General features: G+C 42.4%; 7 protein-coding genes across 7 annotated transcripts; 3 read left to right on the forward strand and 4 right to left on the reverse strand.

Moving 5' to 3' along the window:
- Positions 1 to 35: 35 nt before the first annotated feature.
- EAF01_011693 (uncharacterized protein) lies at positions 36 to 1,679 on the reverse strand (the record flags this gene model as incomplete). Its single annotated transcript, XM_038919951.1, has 1 exon — positions 36 to 1,679. The coding sequence occupies one exon, from the start codon at positions 1,677 to 1,679 to the stop codon at positions 36 to 38; it is 1,644 nt and encodes a 547-aa protein (XP_038764655.1).
- A 555-nt stretch (positions 1,680 to 2,234) lies between these two features.
- On the forward strand, positions 2,235 to 3,843 carry EAF01_011694 (uncharacterized protein; the record flags this gene model as incomplete). The annotated part of the gene is made up of 2 exons (XM_038919952.1): positions 2,235 to 2,608; positions 2,706 to 3,843. 2 exons carry the CDS (start codon positions 2,235 to 2,237, stop codon positions 3,841 to 3,843), a joined length of 1,512 nt encoding a protein of 503 aa, XP_038764656.1.
- Positions 3,844 to 4,319: 476 nt separating this feature from the next.
- On the reverse strand, positions 4,320 to 4,809 carry EAF01_011695 (uncharacterized protein; the record flags this gene model as incomplete). Its single annotated transcript, XM_038919953.1, has 2 exons — positions 4,320 to 4,672; positions 4,725 to 4,809. The coding sequence occupies 2 exons, from the start codon at positions 4,807 to 4,809 to the stop codon at positions 4,320 to 4,322; spliced, it is 438 nt and encodes a 145-aa protein (XP_038764657.1).
- A 1,096-nt stretch (positions 4,810 to 5,905) lies between these two features.
- EAF01_011696 (uncharacterized protein) lies at positions 5,906 to 6,942 on the reverse strand (the record flags this gene model as incomplete). The annotated part of the gene is made up of 2 exons (XM_038919954.1): positions 5,906 to 6,055; positions 6,271 to 6,942. 2 exons carry the CDS (start codon positions 6,940 to 6,942, stop codon positions 5,906 to 5,908), a joined length of 822 nt encoding a protein of 273 aa, XP_038764658.1.
- Positions 6,943 to 7,548: 606 nt separating this feature from the next.
- EAF01_011697 (uncharacterized protein) lies at positions 7,549 to 8,520 on the reverse strand (the record flags this gene model as incomplete). The annotated part of the gene is made up of 4 exons (XM_038919955.1): positions 7,549 to 7,860; positions 7,920 to 8,038; positions 8,106 to 8,198; positions 8,271 to 8,520. 4 exons carry the CDS (start codon positions 8,518 to 8,520, stop codon positions 7,549 to 7,551), a joined length of 774 nt encoding a protein of 257 aa, XP_038764659.1.
- A 4,895-nt stretch (positions 8,521 to 13,415) lies between these two features.
- On the forward strand, positions 13,416 to 14,695 carry EAF01_011698 (uncharacterized protein; the record flags this gene model as incomplete). Its single annotated transcript, XM_038919956.1, has 6 exons — positions 13,416 to 13,574; positions 13,630 to 13,708; positions 13,764 to 13,919; positions 13,973 to 14,086; positions 14,131 to 14,325; positions 14,400 to 14,695. The coding sequence occupies 6 exons, from the start codon at positions 13,416 to 13,418 to the stop codon at positions 14,693 to 14,695; spliced, it is 999 nt and encodes a 332-aa protein (XP_038764660.1).
- A 3,607-nt stretch (positions 14,696 to 18,302) lies between these two features.
- EAF01_011699 (uncharacterized protein) lies at positions 18,303 to 22,538 on the forward strand (the record flags this gene model as incomplete). Its single annotated transcript, XM_038919957.1, has 1 exon — positions 18,303 to 22,538. One exon carries the CDS (start codon positions 18,303 to 18,305, stop codon positions 22,536 to 22,538), a length of 4,236 nt encoding a protein of 1,411 aa, XP_038764661.1.
- Between the last annotated feature and the right edge of the window lie 277 nt (positions 22,539 to 22,815).

Consider the following 22,815-nt stretch of genomic DNA (forward strand, 5'->3'; position numbering starts at 1 on the left):
AATAAATCATGCCGGGTTCTGTGAAAATAGTTTGGTCACCTCAATCTTTCAATGGGTCTCCCTTCTCTCACCCGTCCGATTAAAAACCAAGCACAACTAGCCCAACACAAACCAAAACCAATCCAATTGGAGGCTGGTAGCTTAAAACCGGCCATGATAGGTAACAAGAATGCAGCTCTTGGCACAAACAAAAAGCTTGTCGTAAGGGGACCGGTTGCTCTAGTCAATGCAATTGTGCACCAAAATACTGCCCATGATCCAGTCCCGCCACAGAGAACCATCAACCAATGAAAGAATACATCCAGAAAATAGCAATTGCGATAGACATCTGGCAGTTCACCAGATAAGAGGAGAATAGGAATGAAAATGAGGATGGAGAGAAGGGATGTATAGTGTAGCAGACGCCAGTATGCTCGATTTTCTTCGCGAGAACCAGAGAAATCGGATGGGCCGTTACCGGAAGCGAAACCCCCTAGGAGGTCGCCTTGAGGAACAAGTTGAGCGACCAGCGCTTTATATGTACGCTGGATCTGAACAGGATATAACGCAACAAAAATGGATGAAAAGACTCCAGCAACTATACTTTCCCATGGAGCACGAAGACCAGCCTTCATCGTGCCTAGTAGCAGAAATAGAGTAGCAATCAAAGCTGATGAGATAGTGGATGCAGAATGCTGCTGTTGTCCAAGGATCGTAGTGAATAGTAGAGAGAATGGAATGATTCCAATCCTAGCCATGACATATATAGAAAGTTCGGCGTAAGCGAAAGAGATATTGCTCAATATAAGTTTCACCACAAAAATAACGGCGAGGGGCAAGACTTGCCGAGCGACAGCATAGTCGAATTCGAACAGCCCACCACCAGCAATACCTCCGGAACTTGCAGATGACAACCTTCCTAGAGTCGAAAGTAACCCTTGCTTCTTTCCCTCTCCTCTAAACCCAGGTAAGTTCGAATTGTGTAAAGGTGTACTTGGCGCAACCGCACTCGACACGCCCGCAGTCATACACACTGGACTTGCTAATCTTGTAAGGAATGCCGAAAGCCATAAAAATCCGTGGGTGATCAACAATTCGATAAATGTAGTCGTTAAAGGCCAGGGAAACTTATAAACTCCGGCTAATAAGATCATAAGCTTAGTATATGAAGTATAGTTTTCTTGCAGGTACCCACTCCAAAGAACTATTCGGTTCATGACAGTCAGACCTATGCCACAGCCCCCTAACCAAAATACCAGAACTCCGACATAAAACCGCCAGCCTAGTGTTGTGTTGAAGAGGAATTGGCCCAGTCCTCCACTGTAGAGCGCATATCGCCAGCCTGTGTATTTTGGTTCTACCCCGGAAAGAATAGGCCGCCTGGATGATGTGCCCCAATTATCGTATTCTTCGTCGCTTTCTGATGTCGGATCGGAACCCGAGCCAGCTCTTGGGCGATAGGGGGAAGGACTTCTAGATATATTTATAAGCGGGATTGATGGGTGAAGTTCAGACGAGGTGGTTGCATTTCGAGAAGACATCTTATCGCCGCTCTCCCCATCTGAGTCCAAACTACTAATTGAGTAACTTTTCCGATGATTCGAACGAGTTCGTGGTAGATTTGAATTCGCAGTATCGATAAGATATTGGAGCGCGGGTCGAAATGGGTTTGGGGTATCGGTGTCGCGAGCTGAGAACATGGTATTAATTAGATATTAAATAAAAGGAGAGAACAGTTGTTGCATGCCTTAGGTGAAGAATGAAGGGTCAAATATATACGTGTGTAATATCAATGAAATATACAGATATAATTCATTGAGATTGTTCGGGAACTATGTTAGATTTATAGACACGACACTATACGAATTCCTCCTTTCCATTAAAATTGGAGACGTCGCCGTCGTCGCTGTTGTCGTACTCAGGATGTGCAAATCTAGTGTCAAATTAGAATGATGAATTCGGATTAATCGGGTTCAATTGATCTGAACCCTTGCTGTCGATCAATTGTGTTTGGTGTTGATTACTTATTACTTCGTACCTACTTGAAGGGTTCACCCACTGAACTCTTGTAACGGAGAAAAACGGTTTCGCCAAATCCCGTGACCGTAGTAATTTACTCTCGATGGCTGAGGTAATCCACAATTATTCGAGATCTGGAGCGAGATTGAGTCAAAGGTTAGTAAGGTTAGTAATAATCAACAACATGCCACTGTGATTTCTCTCTTCTTGGTTTCCCTCACGTCAACTCTTGATCAATGGCTTCAATCTTACCAGGACTGCGAAAGGTAACTCCTAGGTTATCTAGGGATTTCTTTATATGTCATCAGTGTTTAAAACAACCTCGTCCTACATTACGGCAAATAAAGTTCCCCGCCAAATCCATATCTTCGCGCTCAATACGATTTAATAGTAACATAGCTACGATTACTGAATCTGCCAATGGAGCCTCTCCATTGAGTTCGCTGGCTGAATCATTAAGCAAATCCAGTCAAGCAATAAAGAAAGAATCATCACGAAGCAGGTTTCCGGAAACAAGTTCAAAATCAGTCGGTTATTGGCTATTGGGAAGTGCTGCAAGTGTATTTGGAATCGTTGTATTTGGAGGTCTCACACGGTTGACAGAGTCTGGGTAAGTGTGATGTGACCAAGATGCTTTCATTTGCCTTATTTGTTCTTGTGGTCTCCCAATACAGTCATCTTAAAGCGTTTTGCTGATCCCCCTCAAGTCTTAGTATTACAGAATGGAAACCCGTCACTGGATCTCTTCCACCTCTCTCTGCCGCAGACTGGGAGAGTGAATTCGACTTATATCGAGCCTCACCAGAGTTCAAGCTTCTCAATCCACATATGACCATGGCAGAATTTAAGAAGATATATTTCATGGAATGGTTCCATCGATTATGGGGACGATTCATTGGACTCTCCTTTGTTGTCCCAGCGGTCTACTTCGTCGCCCGTCGTAAAGTCTCGAAGCCTATGGCTCTTCGTTTACTAGGAATATCGGGACTCATTGGCACCCAGGGAGCTATTGGTTGGTGGATGGTTAAGTCAGGGTTGAAGGACGATCTTTTCGCCCCCGGCTCTCATCCCCGCGTTTCTCAATACAGGCTTACCACACATCTCGGCACTGCTTTCATCTGTTACACTGCGATGCTTTGGAACGGTCTCTCAATTCTTCGCGATCGCAAACTTTTGTTTAACTCTACACCCGCTCAGGCGCATGCTCATCTCCTCCGCCTATCATCGTCCTCACTATCAGTATTCCGTAAATCCGTTGCTGGTCTTGCTCTCCTCGTCTTCACAACAGCCATGTCCGGTGGATTAGTCGCAGGTCTTGATGCCGGTCTTATTTATAATGAATTCCCTCGAATGGGCAAGGGATTCGCGCCACCAAAGTCCGAACTCTTCTCCGAATTTTATTCCAGACAACCGGATCGTAGTGATTTGTGGTGGCGTAATATGCTCGAGAATCCGTCAACAGTACAATTAGACCACCGTATACTAGCAACCACTTCATTTACTGCTATTCTCGCTCTATGGGCATATTCACGCTTCAACCCTAGAGTTAAAGCTGCTCTCCCAAAAAGCGGGGCAAAAGGAATGCTTGGTGTAGTTCATCTTTTGATGTTGCAAGTTTCTTTGGGTATCAGCACTCTGATATACCTAGTACCTACCCCACTTGCTTCTGCCCATCAAGCTGGAAGTCTGGCATTATTGTCTGGGGTTTTAGTTTTGGGTAGTCGAGTCTGGATCCCCAAAAGAACCATGGCTATTTTGAGGAGAAAGTTAGCATCGCAAAGTCCACAAGCTGCCAAGGTGAAGTTCGCAAGCCGGATGTCACCGATTGCAGTAAAATCTTCTTGATGCATAAGTTTTTAACTGTATATTTGAAAGGGATAGATGGAAAGGTGTTTGGGGGAAAGGAGAAAGGCGTACAGTTAAGCTCATCTCATGTTTAGACTATTAGCCTCTCAACTCTGTATATCAATTTAACGAACTATGAGTATTCATCCTACGTCTTTAAACCTGAGTCCCTGTTGCTCATTATCACTAAACCAATCGCTAGTTCTCCCTTCTTGTTATCTCGCGAGCTTTGTTTCATCAATGAGATACATGTGTTACTGTCATGATTGAGGGTGATTTGTTCCCACATGATGAAGGAGAAACATTAATTGTCATTTGTTGAAAATAGACAAGATCCAATACTGTATTAACACAGTCACGTGCGTCCTTGAGTCCACCCAACGCAACCATCCCGAAAAGAACTCCCACGGCGATGAAAACTACCATTTCCTAACATCCTCCACTTCTGACTGAGCAGTCCATGAATGTGTGTTCCTTTACTTGGTACTATCTGTATATGTGTAATAATACCCTTCATCATCAACCTCCTCATCACGTTTTGAGACGTCCGCGGAATTCCCGTTGTTGAACCATCCTCTCCTGGCCTTTGAGGAATCCGATGCGTCGTTGTTGTTGAAAAATCCCCGCTTCTGCTTTGAAGCACCTGATGCATCTGCGTTGTTGAAAAATCCTCGTTTCACATCTGACCCTGCCTCATTGTTATTGAAAAATCCTCTCTTGTCTTTTGAAGCACCTGATGCATCTGCATTGTTGAAAAATCCCCGCTTCTCACTAGATCCTGCGTCGTTGTTATTAAAGAAACCCCGAGAAATACTAGCTTCACGTGCTGCTGTCGTTTCGATGTTAGTGAAATGCAGATATAGGATGAGCAGAAGGCATACCAAGTGAGTTTGGTTCGATGATCGGGGCTGCCATAACGGCGATGGCCAGCGCGGCTGATGCAAAACAGAAGAATTGGAAATGCATGATGGTGGTGAATTTTCAGAGTGAGGTCGTATATATAGGCGGGTACTCTTTGTTAAGACTGCTTATTCTGAGATTTTCTCGACTTGGCTGATCGATGAGAAGGGTTTGTATGGCAAATGCTTATGTATATCATCCTCCTACAGTCCATCTGGTCCGGTGATAGTTTATACCCGATCTCGTTTCCTAACCTCACGGTGTCGGAACTAGTATCAAGAGTCTCATCGGGCGGCCTGAATGCTTGAGTGAGGGGTACATTGATCACCTTGCACAATATAGAGAGGGGTATGAAGGGTATCGCAAGACCCGATCTTCTCATAATCCAATGAACTGCCATCTAGAATGTTATTTGTACTGTCCCTGTTCTCTCCTGAACACAGGAGTCAACTTGCATTTCCGTTCCTCCGGCATGGCAAGGCTCAAAGTCATTCATCACATCGTTCGTCTGTATTTATGAGGAAATTCGCAAGAGAAATGGTGGGATAAGGTTACTCCCACTTTATTCGCCAAGTCTAGACAAGCCAGTATCACACGATGGTCTGACCGAGTAAATGATTGTGATCTTTGGAAAATAGGTACAAAGCCACTGTAAGCGGTGAGAAAACGGCCATACATATTGTAGTGCGCGAGATGTGGTGTAAATGCATGTTCGATGTGCATGATATTGAGCTTGGCATTGCGCGATAGAATGGATCATGATACTTTGGATTTGTTCTACGGCATCACTTGTTTCTAAAAGCGCTTTCGGATCGTTTTCGGGGAGTACTTCCTAATTCAGACCTCTTTTGAGCGTTTGCGGAGGGCATGCGTTTCTCTGAGTTCCCAATGTTCAAAGGGCAAGGGAGTGATTGCAAAAAAATGTTATTTTTACTTGACATTGAATTCACAAATCGAAAAATGCTTATTAAATCGTCCTTTACGCGTTGTTAAAAATTGGCATGATATTTTACAATGATGCCATAAGAGTTGTAATTAACCGATAGTTAAGCATCTTCAAGGGTCAGAACTAAGATTAAGCTTCATAATGACAGCATTTTGAACTGAAAATTCATGAGAGTGCAAATAACGAGAACATTGATAGAATTAGATAATCAACCATTTAACTAGTTGCCTCAAAAGACTCAACGCTCAACTTCCACAACTCTTCAGGGTCCTTACATTGCCTCTCCATCATCCCGTCGACATTTTCCTTTCCTTTTGAATCAGCTTTTGGTGGCTCAAGTGTACCATCAGCTGTGCATAGTACCGTCTAGAATTTTGGTGCGAAGTCAGTTCTAGGTTCTTCAGTCTTCTATACAAAGACATTATATCCAATGATTTCCTATTTCATTCCATCCGCTAGCAATCATACTCCGAGACGAGCATCCGAGCATGTTACTTACTAGTGAAAATATATGGCCTCCAGATTGGTGTCCCAAGGTCCCCAAAGAAATCAGGAATAATGTGAATGAGAACTGTTCATACCTGTCTCAAATAATCAAAACAATGTAACCAATGTAGTGGATTCCCATGTTCCATGTGACCAAAATCATGACCATGCCCATGGCCCCCTCCTGCTTTCTTTTTCTTCTGTTCCCTCCTCACCTTGCTCTCCTCATCTTCATCATCTTCCATCTTCCCCATCTTCAACTCCTCAACTTCAATCTTCAACTCCTCCATCTCCCTGAATAATTCCTGTACTCCTCCCCTCATGATTCCTAAACAGTGGAGAGAATGAAACATCGTTATTCCATATTTATGTTTCTTCCCCTTTTGTACTTCTCCTCTCTTTCCTTCCGCATCTCCCTTCCCATTCGACTCCCTATCTTCATCATAAACCCTTAGAAACCCTCTATTTTGTGGAAGTAATTCATCCCAAAGATGATCATATTCATGGGAAAGATTTTCATATGTTAAATGTTCGGAGAATAGAACAGTTTTGGATAGGGGTGATGAGGGGTTGAGGGATGAGGGAATAGAGGGTGTGAATGAAGATAATGGGGAGGCGTGTGAATGAGATGAAGAGGGGGGAGAAACAAAAGATACAGAGGATGTTTGAAGAAAATATATAAGAGTCGTGAGGATAACTATGAGGAAGAGAAAGGAGATGAGGAGAGATGAAGATTGTTTCGTGGAGGTGGAGCGGGGTGCCAACATTTTTTTGATCGCTTTTATTTTTTCTCTGTTTTATATCATCGTGTTTGAATTTCTCTCCTAAGTTTGCGATGCAGTGTAAAACTGCAACAATAGTCGAAATCTAGCATTCTATTATTATTTAAGTTTATATATCTATAAAGAAATATCAGGGTCCGCTATCAGTACATGTCACCTTCCTATAAACCTCTAGTTTCCGGATGCCAGCGATGGATGCCTTGGCACCTGCCTTTCGGGTAAATCGCTGGACTGCCTCTTTCGGGCGTGTGAGATATGCAAGTGACCTTTCCTCGGTATCTGCCCATAGGACGGTAGCTAGCTGTACATTTTAGACACTGTAAGATCTTGGAGATGTTGTGGAGGAAATGACATGTACCCCACTATTTGCAAAGCTGTTTTCGGAATAGATAATTAGCGATGAAGACGATTGAGGCGATGGATTGTTGAGGTGGGGAAAGGTTTGCCCATGACTATCGCGAATTTCAGATTTCAAGTAAATTATGGATTGATATTCATGATGGATGCGAGTAAAGATAAAGTAAAAAAGTTCGTCGAACATGTGGACACCAAGCCGTAGCAATGCATACCCCATTGTCGTCTCCCAAACTCTTACGCAATCCCCGAACTATTCACGGGACTCCGATGCTCTCCCATCCACTTCAAAACATTCTGCCAATTTCTACATGTATGAGTGATACCCCACCCATCGACTGTAAACGGAGGTTTTCCGTCCGGCATCTCCATTGCCCATTCGATAGTCAAATCTGCAGAACACATCATTGCTTGTCGTAAATAATCGAAACAGTGGGATGTATGTTCTTTTTCCGATTCCTGGGCCGCTGAGTTTGAGAGGTTTTCGTCGCCGTGGATGTGCGGGCGAACTTCCTTGAGGACCGAGTTGTAGGATTCGCGGATCATGCCCTGGAGAGGGTTAGATGGTGATTCGGATGGATTAGAGAGCGAAGAGAAAGAGATCTTACCAGACAATGGAGTTGGTGGAATACGGAAACCGAATATCGATCTAGTCCATTTGCTGATGGTAACCCTGGTCGAAGCCCATAGTGTTCGGGGTTTTCGACAAGAATGAAACCTCGTCCAGCTGGTGATGTTTAATTAGCTTTCCCTGGAGATATATCGGCTGGAAAACTTCTCAGAGTAAATTTTACCTGGCATTAAATTATCCCATGCTGAATCAGTTTCTGGACTAGAAGCAGCTGCAAATCTTTCGTCTTCTTCAAAAATAACTGGATGTGATGGAACTGCTAAATATGAGTAAGTGATATCCAAAGCTGCCGCAATCTTTCCAGGAGGGAACTGCTATCCCAACCTACAATTTGGAGAGAATTTTTGTGGTACTCTCCAATTAGAAATGTATGAAAATGTAACATAAATAAGCAGAATTGTAGATAATCCGCCGAAAAGTCCCACAATTACTCCATACAGAAACTTTCGCCGTAAAGTAGCCGCATCGTCATCTCGTAGATATGGTCCTTCATCATTCTCTATTTTCGGATTCAAAAGTGAATGGTATGGTAAAGATATTCTGCTATTGCTAGACTCGTGTGAATGAGCTTCAGGCATGATGACCCTTGCTGGCTTTGTGTACTTCTTTGGCAATGGAAGGAATGGGAGTTTAGGTTCTCTTAAAATGGAGATAAACCACTTGGGTGTCTAATAAATCAGAAAGGAGCATTTCCCGCTTTTTCTTCATCTTCGAGATCAATATCTTATTTTCGGATGTCTAAACACCATGAATTTCGTCGTACTGCGTCGAAGATGAGAGACACCATGCATAAAAACACCTTGGCTGCTCATTTCTGTAATGTGACATCTCAATGATACACATCGTCAAGCCTCGAGACCATCAGATCTCTAGTTGCATGTAGTGTACGACACGTATAACCTTAACAAGAGAAATTCCAGGAGTTCTAGATCACTCGGTTTAGACGTAGCAGGGCCGAGTAGTTTTGAAAATCAAAATTAGGATCCATTTAATTTAGGAAAATATTCCTGTAGCAATGTTACAATTAGAGGGTGATGGAAAGGACGCAAACACAATGTGTCTGTCAAAGAATATATAGCACGTGATGCTGACAGGAACTTAGCGGCTGCGCCAGAATCCGGGGTATTTCTCTTCCTTGGAATCTCAGCGCCACTATTTTTCACGAGAATCTTCACATCATGAAAGTCACAACAGAAAAGACCCCGTGACACAAAGTCAAAGAGTCAGGTAACTCTAAGGATCATGAGATGAGCAATGATTACCCAATTGAGTACCAGAAACTCAATTCGCGCCTCTCTGCTTCCCAACACCAAATCATTCCTCTGTTCGTTGTACCCGAGGTTCAATAATCGTGGTGATACCATCAACAATTTGTCAAAATGCCGTCTGGACTTGGCATTCTTCACGACACTTGCCGCGGATATCTCCTCAAGTTTAATTCTGCATGGGGGCTTACCACCTCTGAGAAGGGTTCATCCATCCGTCATTTTGAGAAGATGGGAACTTATCAGAAGAAGGAAAACTAGGGTACTTTCGATGCCTTCTATAGGAATGATTTTAACAAACCCTTTAGGGTCAATAAATCTAAAAGAGGCCTTGCGTTCCCTACCTCTTTTTTATAGTAAATTAAGTTCCCCGAATTTAAAGTTAAATTCGGACGTGGGTTTATTGTCTCACATTAACATACGCAGCCCTAAATCAGATTCAATTTCAATTCTAGATAGAAGTAAGAAAGACACCTCCGCCCCGACTCAAGGAAAATGTTTCAATGAGAAAAAGGGTTCTAAATCTCAGCCCGGCAAGCTACCACGTCAAAGGAGACTGAAGTCGATATTCAAACTGGATCAGATCTCTGCTTTGGCCGATACGGAAGCTGCATCTAAGAATCAAGGAAACACCTCTAGATCAAGGCTAAATTCGGTTGTAGTTCTATGGGATGCCGACAACAAAAGAACTTCTCCGTCTTGTGACAACGTGGTAACTTCGTTGAAGTTCGCTGGGCATTTCCGGGAGCTTATTAACATATCAACTTTTGGTACTCATCACGTATTCTCTGAGATTGGGACAGAATTGACAGAAACTGGAGTACACATTTAACGCGTGGGTACAGCTCCCCAAGAAGCAGATGAAGCTCTACGATGCGTGTGGGAGAAGTGGAAGGTGACGCAGTTACAAAAGGAACCTAACTCTTTTATTTGGTTAATTTTGGTCTCGGATGATGCAGGGTTTCGGTGTATGGTGAGGTCAGCCAAGAGTAGTGGATTTGGAGTTGTGGTTGTGAACGAATTTTTCAACAAACTGTCGTTGGAAGGGGATTTGCGTGTGCCTTGGCCACAACTCAAAGCTGGAAACGATAGTTTGGATGGCCTAGTCGACCATATCGTTGGCATATCGACCATAGTTCGAAGATGGATTAGGGAGAATATGAATACAACTGACTTCGGACATGAAGATGTAATTGACGAAGTCACATTAAAGCTTGCAATTTAATTGAAGGCGAAAAACATCATGAAATGGGAATTATTGTTGAGAACAATGCAGAAACGGTCAATTTTGGAACAACGCCTGAAACATATAGATGAGCAAAATTTGCAGTCTCTGGAGGTTCTCGAGAAAGCACTACGAAATTTGGAAGATCCATCTAGGTATAAAACTATGCGGGACATCCATGGAAGTATTTTGAAATTGGAAACTCAATTGAAGGCAAGAACTGAAACGAACAAGACAAAAAGTCCAACTCACGAAGTAGCGCCTGTGGGAGATATTTCCGAGGAAGAATTTCTGAAAAATCTAAGTCATGCAGATTTCGTGGAGGGATTGATGAGATTAGCGAAAAAATCGAGTGCACCGAAGATCGACTCATATTCGTGAAAGACTTCTCCAGTAACTTCGATCTGCAGTCCGCAACGTAAATAAAGACTCCACACTAGAGCAATGCGATGCTGATGCTGAGCATCTGAAACTATCACCACGAGGATGAAAAATGAAATGATCACTACTTGCGAGCTGCATATAGAATGATCACCCAGCATTTTTCAACGCCGAACAATGCCCCAAATCATTTTGACACTGTTTTCATAGAATAACGGGAGCGCACGATCGAGGACAGGCTGGCTACAAATACAATGGCCAATAATGATCCTGTGAACCCACCGCCACAGCAGACCACATACAAGCTTGTCAACGAGGAACCTCCAGTCTTACGGCTGTTCTATAAGAAGTTGGAGTCAATAGACTATTATCAAATTATCTACATATCAATTACTGAACGGTTTTTTTTGTATCATAGCATGGCGAATTCATTAGAGATTGTATTCGTGATGTGTGAATTTGTGTGCAGGTATTCCTCACAATCTATACTGTTCACTTGAGAATTCTTAACATGGACAGGATCCTTATCACCAAGACTTGGTATGAAAAGAAAAAGAGGGCAGTTAAAGAAAGAATGAACGAAAAAATTAGGAGTGGCATTCGCATATTTCAAATTTACGATACTTCCAAGTAACCATTTACACACACTTCAGAAATCAACTCTAGTGATGGTTACTCAAGCTCTACGTAAGCGAAATAAGAGGCGGTAGTTGAGTACTAATATTCAGAAGGACTTTGATAATTCGAATCTCTCTTCAATATTGTATTAGATATATATGGTTCTTACTGTTTATATAGAGAAAGCTCCAATTCTCGTATGATCTTTTCAAAATCTAGTATTTGACTTGAAATGAATTTATAATTCAATTAAGAGGTTCTTTGAAAGAGGACTCAATTCCCACCTCTTACGTAGAGTCAAGGTAAGAGTGGTATCTAGATGTTAAAGAACTCTGCTTACTCATTAAACACAGACAATTTGATAGGCGTCGTGACGGAGTGGTTAACGTGATTGACTAGAAATCAATTCCTTTCGGGGGCGCATGTTCGAATCATGCCGACGTCGATATCTTTTGTCATTTCTTATGACACGTTTTTTGGTATAGCCTTTGGTACCGGTATATCACGATGTTTTGTTGGCTCCTAGGGATGAATTGAACCTGGTGGATTATCGGACATAGAGAAAGGTGGAGCATTTTTCTTTATTGTGGAGAGGAAATCCATGTTGTGAATAAACGAGAATGAAGGGGTACAGTAGTCTGATATCAAAATAACTATTTTAGTTAACCTCGAGTTTTATCCTCGAAAATTCAACAATTGTAGAGAAAGATACATTGACATTCAGAAAGGCGAGTAAAGTAATAGAGGATATATCACGTCAAGCTTTTGAAAATCTGAGCTTATAGCAATTTATAGCACGAACTGAGTAAATTTGTGTATGATAATAAAGCCACTAAGGCATGATGATAAATTAAACCAATTTTCTTTATTGGAGAATAAGAAACTGTTGTATAAAGGGTATGTCTAGAGGTATTTTTATAGTCTCGTTTGAGAGGATCAAAAGACTAGTGAAGAAAAATCTCCTGTCTTGCCATGGTGAATAGTGGTTGTCTGGCACCAATGAGGCTCAGTCGTCACAATAAAGAAATCTCCATCCAGCTCCTCGGTTCTGTCATCTAGTTCTGTGGGTCAATTCAGGATAGTAACCGACCCATTAATAAACCACGTTAGCACTAGTGTCGAGCCTAAGATCCCAGGGCGTTAACTGATCGTGTGATGTCGGACGTCCGGCCTCATATTTCACTATACGAAACTGTGATCGCTGAAGCTTCTTTCTTCTCCCTACAAGTTAGAGACGCACACATCATCATTACCTCATTGTGACACACGAGGACTTATTGCAATGAGTGGAACGAGGACTTACGCTAAGCCCTCTGATGAACTCGATTTTGTTCCTTTCTTCGCTCAGCCGCCCTAAACAGGGCAGACGAAACATCCTCTATTCCTTTGCTTGTATCTTGCTGCGGCGTATACCGCAAGACAATCTGAGTGATACATGGTGACTTGGTCATATTCGAACGATGTGAATATTGGTCTTGTTGTTTGCTTCTACCTCGGTGACTTCTTCATTTTGTAGTCCGAGTTCCCTTTAGTGCGTCGAAATCTGCCTTATATGAGAAGCCGTTCTTTAAAGTCATTAAAGCAGGAGGCTTGAGATTGAGAAGTGGGCCTACCAACCCACTAATAAACCACGGCACGCCATACTGCATGATGACAGAAAGTATCTTACGTAAGTCCTTAGGCTATCACAGATCTCCACAAGCCTTTTTCGGCCGAAACACAATACAGAATGGAACCAATGCTGCCAATATCCGATGTTAGAAAATGAAGCGAGCAGGACAACACTGACTTAAGAATCAAGTAAAATGTTTCAATCGACTCCGATGTTATCTCCATAAAGTCCGTCTCTGGGACCTCACCTGGCTCTCTCTCACTTCCTTATTTGACAGTATATATACATGTACCGTATAGCTCTGTATGATTCTGAAAAGTGCACAAGAGACAACTAAAAGAACAATCAGAAAACACACTATAAAAAGCCAATATGGTCAAAACAATTCCCTTCGGCGACATCCAGGTCGCTAATCCAGGCTTCGGGGCTATGGGTTTAAGCTTTGGTTTGGGAAGTAATCTCAGCTTGGAGGAAGCCGAGCCAGTCCTTCTTAAAGCCATTGAATTGGGGTGTACATTCTGGGATACTGCTGTAAGTTTAAGAAACATCTGCATATGCGTCGGAAAACTGCTAAATGGAAACGCAGGTTGTTTACGCAGCGGGTATTAACGAGAAATTGCTCGGAGACTTCATTAGAAAGCACAACGTCCGTGATAAGATCTTCAGTACGTTGCAATTCACCACCACTGGAGAACTAACACTGACTATACTAATCTGTAGTTGCATCAAAATGTGGCTTTGATTGTATGGGGAACAATGGTGGTGGACTCGGGGGAGTCACTAATTCTGCTTCCCATATTAAGGAGTATATCGAGGGCACCATTGAGAGACTCGGCTTCACGCCAGACCTCTACTATGTGCATCGTATTGATCCTAGTAGGTTGTCCCAACTTTATATCGTGCCCAGTCTGCTAACTTTACTCCCATAGACACTCCTTTAGAAGAGTCTATCCCAGCTCTCGATGAGATTCGTAAAGCGGGAAAGACCAATTTTATCGGCCTCTCTGAATGCTCTGCTGCCACTTTGCGCAAAGCAAATCCGAGTTAGTTCCCATCTGCAGTTGTCGATTCCTGCTGACATTCGTAGTTGCAAAAATTGATGCTCTCCAGGCCGAGTATTCTGCTTTTGAGACTATTCACGAGACAGATGGATTGATAGAAACTGCAAAAGAGTTAGGAATTGCCTATGTCGCCTACAGCCCACTAGGTCACGGATGGCTTGTAGACGATTTTCCATTCAAAACTCCCGATGATTTCCCTGCGGGCGACTTCCGCCGAACTAGTATGTCTTTCCTTGACCATGTTTCCTATTCACTGTATTCTCCCCAGTCTTTACTGATACGGAATGTCATCTAGGCCCTAAATTCCAAGGAGAAAATTTCTACAAAAACAAGGCTATTGTGGAGGAAATCAAGAAACTCGCGACTCGAAGGGGGTGTACAATCACCCAGATAGCCCTCGCGTGGGTTGCTGCTCAGGATATGATTGCTATTCCAGGTACAACCAAACCAGAGCGACTTGAGGCCAACTTCGCTTCACGAAGCATTGATTTGACAATTGAAGAGTTGCAAGAAATGCGCAAGATTGTGGACGAAGCCAAGCCACATGGTAACAGATATTCTGCCGCCGCGCAATCTATGGTCGGACACTAGAAGCATAGCACTATATAGACAAGATTACATGAAGGAAATATTCAATTCCGATGCAGACGTAAATGTTTTACATTGCGGATATTGAATTCCTCTGTCAATTGAAAAATTTGATATTTTCATGATTCGTACTGTGTTTTTTCTCTCATCCACACCTTCGAGTTAGTGTATATTAGGATATGGCTGCAAAGAAAGTGATTAAAAATTATCTGGAAACTTGTTTGGAGATTCCAACTTGACCGAAACAAACTTATGTATTCGTTCCATAGATTCAGTATGCATGTGAAGCTTTCTCTTCAATCAAAGGATTTCTTTTGGAAGCAAAGTACTCTCCTATGATCGGTTACCTGCGCAATAAAATTCACTCCAAATAAATCTTAAACTAGCTTACCATGAATACTACTTCACAAGATCAACTAATCACGCCTTTGTAGATATTGATTATCATTAAATAGCAATAGTAATCCTCGAAGTTTGCTTGATCAGAATTATCTTTTGAATTCCTTTCGAGTTATATTTAGAATAAAGCAATATTTAGAATTGAAAAAAAAGCTTATGTTCGAATGCTAGCGCAACTTAAATGAGAGCCACTGATGGCAATAATAACAACCCAGCTGCAAGTAATCTACATTTGAGCATCTTCTCTTCAGAGGTTATATCTCTGGGATCATTTGATTTTTGTTGGCCCGGGACAGAAAAATCGTAATATATGTCGACCACCTACCCCCGGCGCTCAGCAGACAAAGTAGATATAGAGTAAGGGTAATTAAGTGACTGACAATATCCGAAGGTCTACTTTACCCGATCTTCTCTCAATATATAAAGTGTCAATAGAACACAAGGCACCTAGAATCAATTTCAAACCCATCATTTCATTAGACTTCTATTGACCATAATATCATGTCTTTCAAACCACTTCAGTAATACTAGTTAGGCTGCGCAACGGGTACCCGCGGGGCGAATAATAGCCTCAACAAATAATCTGTGGATAATCTATCTATAAAATGGATAAATCAAAAATCTGAATAGGTAACCTATGGAACAGGTACAAATTACCTATGAATATTCATTTATTTATATATTATATAATTATTTATAATCTTTTATAATATTAATATAATTTTATAATTAGTATAAAAATTAATATAAAATTACTTTTGGGCTGGAAAATAATTTAAAAATAGCTTTATATTTAAAACGAAAAAAACAAATATATTTATATAATCCGCAAATTATCTATAACGTGATTTATCAGTGTGCGGGTCATATCAGTGTGCGGGTCATTTTCACCTCAATTCACTCTATTCTCTTTCAATACGCGTTTTTATCAACAATCCACAATGGATTCGAATAATCAAGAAGCCCGTATACTCCTCGCTATCGAAGCTATTCAAAAAGACAAAAAAACAAGTATTCGAAAGGTTGCAAAGATATATAATATCTCGAATACAACACTACAGCGTAGAATTAATGGTATTACTTCCCGTTCCGAATATCGACCTAAATCTTATAATCTTTCAGAACTAGAAGAGAATATCATTTCTGAATATATAATTGATATGGATTTGAGAGGATTTCCATCTAAATTAAGAAATGTAGAAGATATGGCGAATCATATTCTTGAATCGAGGGGTGCAAAGCGCGTTGGGAAGCTCTGGGCGTATCGATTTGTAAAGCGTCGAATCGAATTAAAGACGTGTTTTAGTTGTGTTTATGACTTTCAAAGAGCTCTTTGCGAAGATCCTAAGCTTATTGAAGAGTGGTTTCGATTGGTTGCGAATATGCGAGCGAAATACAGTATTTTGGATGGCGATTTCTACAATTTCGATGAGACGGGCTTTATGATGGGTATAATATGCCTCGGAATGGTAGTAACTAGCGCTGAACGGAATGGCAGAAGCAAGGCAATACAACCAGGCAATAGAGAATGGGCTACAGCAATCATATGTGGCAATGGGGAGGGTGAAACTATACCCCCATTTCTAGTGGTTCAAGGACAGGTTCATCTTTCCAATTGGTATACCGAAACCGATTTTCCTGCGGATTGGGCTATTAAACCTACATCTAATAGATGGACAAACAATGAGACAGGTTTAGAATGGTTGAAACACTTCGACAAGCACACTAAGAATCGAAGAAAGGGCAGGTATCGAATGTTGGTACTAGACGGGCATGAAAGCCATGAATCAAGAGCTTTTCAAGCATATTGCAAAGAGAACGATATTATATGCTTAAGTCTACCACCGCATTCAAGTCATTTAACTCAACCACTTGATGTGGGCTGTTTTAGCAATCTGAAACGTTCATATGGTGGTCAAATTGATGGATTTATCAAGGCACATATCAATCATATTTCGAAGGTTGAATTCTTTATAGCTTTTAAAGCTGCATATAAAGAATCAATCATCTCTCAGAATATGAAATCAGGATTTCGAGGAACAGGTTTAATACCATTTAACCCTGAAGCCGTACTTTCGAAGTTAGATATTCGAATTCGTACACCTACCCCTCCCTCTTTCGATCTAGATCAATGGATCTCTCAAACCCCTCACAACCCAACTGAAGCTCTTTCTCAATCAATTTTAGTGAAATCTCGAATAACCCGACATCAATCAAGCTCCCCTACACCTATATTTGAGACTGTACTAGCTCTAGCTAAAGGTACAGAGAGATTAGCTCATGAGAATACACTTTTGAATGCAGAGATTCGTACACTTCGAAAGGCAAATGAGGCATTAAGCAAGCGTCGACGCGCGAAAAAAACCCAATTACGTCAAGGAGGAGTACTTACTGGGCAAGAAGCTCTTGATATATTATCTCAACAAGAGGTTGATATTCAGATTCAACGCGACGAGCGTCAAAAAGGGAGGAATTCTAATGAAGAAGCATCTTCTAGTCGATGCTGTAGTAAATGCGGAAAGACCGGACATAATGCAAGAACTTGTCAAGATAATATAATAGATCCTAGATTATTATAATTTTCATAGTTTTAATCAATTGATTCAATGGTTGTTGAATAATATGAGTTTGAAAGAGTGAATTGAGGTGAAAATGACCCGCACACTGATATGACCCGCACACTGATAAATCACGTTATATAAAAGTTATTAAAGATCTTTCAAGGTAATTTAGACTAAACTTCAAGTAAGAATTCAATAAGGTTGTAATTAATTGTAATTCTTATAATTATAATAATAAAACTAATGATTGTTTTTAAGCATAAAGCTCTATATTATAATGAAATCCATACCTTTATATAAACCTTCGCCTTAAAGTCGATTAACAAGTCAATTAACAAATCGATTAATAAGTTAATTGACTTTACGTTATATAATATTTATTCTTAAATTCTTATTCTTTTAACTACCTTTTTGTTCTGAGATTAATCTTCTAAAGTATTATTAATTCTAGCCTACCCCTTATGCGAGGGCCCTTTCATGGCATAAAAGGAGGGCACGGCCGTTATTTGTCTGGGAACATAACCCCAAGACCCCACACGACCCCCACATGATTTTATAAAAGGGATTTCACAAAAGGGGATTTCTTGGGTTCCTCATCCCCGCCTCCCATCCCGATCTTGCAACCGTAGAACGTCTCGTTGCCATTCCGCATGGCCTGCGACCTCGCATACAACTCTGACCACCAGGTTCTGATCTGCACACAGTGCCAGACGTGCATCGCTCCAGGGGCCCGAAGTATCGCGCAACACCTCCGAGCCGAACCCCACCGCCTGTCAGGTGATCTTTTGAAAGCTCAACTGAGCTACGCTCAATCGTTAAGTCTGAAGACGAAGCGTCAATTGCGAGAAGACAAACCTGCGCGTAGGGCTGCGCAGTTAGAGCATCTCAGAGTCTTCCACGGCTTTCAGTGTTTATCATGCGATCCATCCTTTTTAACCACTCACCTCCCACGAATGCGGGATCACATGGTGACTCATGGCCGGAAAGCGAGCGAGCACAAAGCGACCCCGCTATGGCAGGCATGCTTACTCCAAACGTACTTTACTGCACCGAGGTATGTTGATTACTTTGTGGTTGTTGCAAATCCTGGGCCCCATGGTGGAAATGGCGATGTGATCCCTTTAACCCGGTCGGAGAAGGATTCCATTGATCAGATTGAGCAAGATGCGTTGAATGTCAAAAAGGATCTCTTCAAGGCAGCTGGCGTCGTTCGGGACATTAAGGAATCTCGCTCCGAGAGGGTACCGTGGTTGCACGACGTCACCAAGTTCCCTTTTCACTTAGTTCATTTAAAAGACGAGGAGATTTGGGCTTCGTATAAGCTCCCATCGAAGAAGGAATTGGATGGAGATTACCTTGAAGCGGATGATCCTCAACTTGTTCGCATCCTCCATGCCGCCGAAGCTATGATGCGAGATGCCTATCAATTGTGCTCTGATACATCCCCCGATCGTAAGATGACTCAGCAGCGAGCTAACATCCTCAATGAATTTTATTCCGGAGCGAGTGGCAAGGCGGATGGGTTCCGATATCACAAGAATGCTTCGACGTTGGTCAAATACTTCCTGATCGGGAAACAACTCTTGGTATATTATTATCGAGTGGTGTATTCGGAGGATGGCTTTTTCACCGCCACGGAATCGGATCAATCATTACCACGTGATATTATCGAACCGACCTCAACCCAAATTCGTGCGATGGATGCTATCATGGAAGCCTTGAATATGGAAGATCCCGAAGAATCTGAATTAGCTTTGAAGCATGCTATTCGACGATTATATCTAGCCTTGATTTGTCACTCGATTGGAAGTGCACCGTTTAAATCACCGGTCTTGAGTTTTTGTGCTATGAAGAGTCGCATGATTTATGGGCGGGGATTGTGGGAAGAGCCAGGAAATTTTAATAGTTACCTGTCGGCTCTCACGTGGACGGCGCAACTGATCCTCTTTGGTTTTGTCTGTTTTCAAGAGCAAGAGGACGAAGATCAAATTCCCATTCTCCTCACCACGCTCTGCAAGAAGTTCTTTCAACAATTAGCCGAGACCCCCTTCGGTTACATTCTTCAGTGGCGTTTATATTTATTCAAGGTGAGTAAGGCTTCCATTGCTAAACACCAAGCTCGATGGTCTTTGGATCGACAGATTGTGGGGTATCGCGGGGTAGAAATATCCATGGAACAGATTTCGAACGTGGTGCTTTCGGAATTTCAACAAGCTCACTCTCTCCTGTACGATGAATTGTTATTTGGCATGCAAGATTTAATTTCGATGGTTTCGTGGCGGATGAAGGATGATCTGGATTCCGAGGATTTTGGGGATTCTTGGCTCTCCCACTCACACAATTCGGAATTTTTAGAAGGGGCAGATCTGAGGCTTTTTCGATACATCAAGACGAACACTAAATTGCACACCACTTTCTTCAAGGTTGATCAAGAGGGAGGGTTAATCTTGTGTTCGAAAGCTATGAAGATATATGAAGTGCAAGCTCAGGAATTCTTAAAGCGACTCTTGATCCTCTGTCACATTGCTCCTGGTCCACCTCTGCGAGAGCCCGAATTGCTTTCTATCACGTGGCGGAATATGGAACGACAGCGACATATTTATATTTGGGAAAAGTTGGTGATGATCTATACCCAATATCACAAAGGACAACAACAATCTGGTGCATACAAGAATAATATTCGATTTCTCCCGAAAGCTATTGGGAATTTATTACTTACTTATATTGCATATGTTATTCCCCTTCGACAAATCTTTCTTCGACAAGAAAATCCGACCGCTTTGATATCCCCGTACCTCTGGTCCAATCTTCAAGGGACTGTGTGGGTAGATGGAGTTATTTCGACTTGCTTACGGAAAGCATGTAAACGTGCTCAGGTTTCGATACTACACACTTCCAATTGGCGACAATTTGCTGCTTCCATCACGAAAGAGAAGTTTACTACGAGAGAACAAGCCAACTTTGATCTGGACCATACTCCTGGTGAATTTGTTGAAGATGAATCCGATTTGAGGGCGTTGGCCGAATTTAGCAATCACAGCTTTCAAACCTTCAATGTAGCTTACGCTGGAACGACCAATCTCACCATGAATACTATGTTGCATCGAGGCTTTCGGGCTTCGGCTAGTTGGCATTCCTTCTTTCGATTCGATTTCGTTCTGCAAGGGAAGCGAGCCTCGAGTCCATCGGATGCTCTAGTGTTGCGAGCCGCGAAACGAAGTCGATTTCGTCAGAGGCAAGGGTACTCGGAAGAGGATTTACTTCAAGTGGCTCAAAGATTATTCCCTTCTGTCACTTTTCAATTTCGTCAACCTGGTCAACGTCGTGGGGTGTTGACTACTTTTGGAACTACCTTTCACGAACAAGTCATCTTGATCTTGGGAACCGGCTCCGGCAAGACCTTAATTCCTATGCTCAGCGCTAGCCTTGCGGACGCTAGCACCACCATCATGATCATTCCTATGGTGGCCTTGCGGATTGACATGATCAAACGTTTTAATGCAGTTGGGATTCCCTCGGTCGTGTGGTCGGTGGAGTGTCGGGAAACCCCTCCATTGGTGATCGTATCGGCTGAAGCGGTTTGCAACGATAGCTTTTTGGAATACGCTCAAGGGCTAGTCTTTCGACAGAAATTGGATCGCATCATCATGGATGAGTGTCACCTTACCATTACTACGAGTGAGTATCGCTCTTGCATGACGCAAGTTGGGTGGTTCATTCGACAAATTCGTACTCAATCCATTTGGCTATCTGCCACCTTGCCTCCGGTGATGGAAGAATTATTCATCGAACAGAACAAATTGGTTTGCCCTCAAATCATTCGAGAGTCGACCAATCGATCTAACCTTCAATATCTTGTTAGTTATGGAGATGGAGTTGATTCTTTGATGGAGAAAGCGAGAGAGTTAATTGAAGTGTGTTGGCCCGATCCTAATATCTTTGATCAAAGTTGTGATAAGATTATTATCTACTGTCGCACTCGTGATGTTGCTGGCGCGGTAGCAGAATTGATGAATTGTCCTCTGTACACATCAGAATCCGGGACGGTTCGCGAGAAGGGGGAGATCATTCAACGGTGGCTCTCCAATCCTCAGCAACCCGTGATCGCTGCTACGTCCGCTCTCGGGATTGGATTTGATTACCCTCACATTCGATGGGTCATTCACCTCGATGCTCCAGAGCGGGTGACGGCTTTCTCTCAAGAATCCGGTCGGGCGGGACGCGATGGGAGGAAAGCTTCCTCCATCATCTTGTTAAATTCGACTTGGAGACCTCAACGTGATACCTTTCTTCCACCCGATCAAGCTACCATGCAACTCTACCTCACTCAACAATATTGCTCACGTGGCGTCCTCAGTCAATTCCTCGATCGGCCTTCGGATTGGCGTTGGTGCATGTCAAGTGATGAGGTCTGTCAAGTGTGTAGGGAACCTCATGAGGAACCTCGCCCCCCTCATTTGATATACACTTTAAATCCATCTACTATAGAAATTGAATCCACTGGCCCTCGAGAGATTCACACTCAAGATTTTCGACAGGATCAAATCCTCGATCGATACGAGCAGGATCTCCTAACCTTTCAGGATTCTTGTCTCTACTGTCGAATTCACCATCGTCGCTTCGATCACCTCTCTTCACAATGCTCTCGAAGATTTGATTGGATTAATGCTAAGGGGGAAGCTCTACAAGCGTGCCAATTTGACGAGAGAGATTGGATGCCACGATACATCGTGTGTTGGAATTGTTATCAACCACAAGATATCTGTCGAGTGGCCGATCCTGATCACGAAGAGAGCGAGTGTCGATTTCCGAACATGGTGATTCCCATTTGCGTGGCGGCATATAAGAGGGTGGGGGGGGGTGGCATGGCTCGAGAGGCATTTTGAACGAACGTGGGAAGATCTTCTTGCGTATATGATTTGGCTTGGGGAGAGGACTGATTTGGAGGGGAATGAATGGGTTTACGGGAATAAGGTTGCAGCTCTTATATTAAGGGAATTAGAATAGAGTAATGATAATAATAAGATAAGAATAAAATAATGAATAAAGGGTTCTAGTAATAAAGTAAGAGATCAGGGTTAAAGTTGGAAGAGATTTTTAAAATGATTAAGAACCGCTACGTATTTTAAAAAGGGTGAGGGTAAGGGTAAGGGTAAGGGTTAG

Source organism: Botrytis porri, assembly GCF_014898465.1.
Source record: "Botrytis porri strain MUCL 3234 chromosome Unknown BPOR_023, whole genome shotgun sequence".
Classification (NCBI taxonomy): Eukaryota; Fungi; Ascomycota; class Leotiomycetes; order Helotiales; family Sclerotiniaceae; genus Botrytis; species Botrytis porri.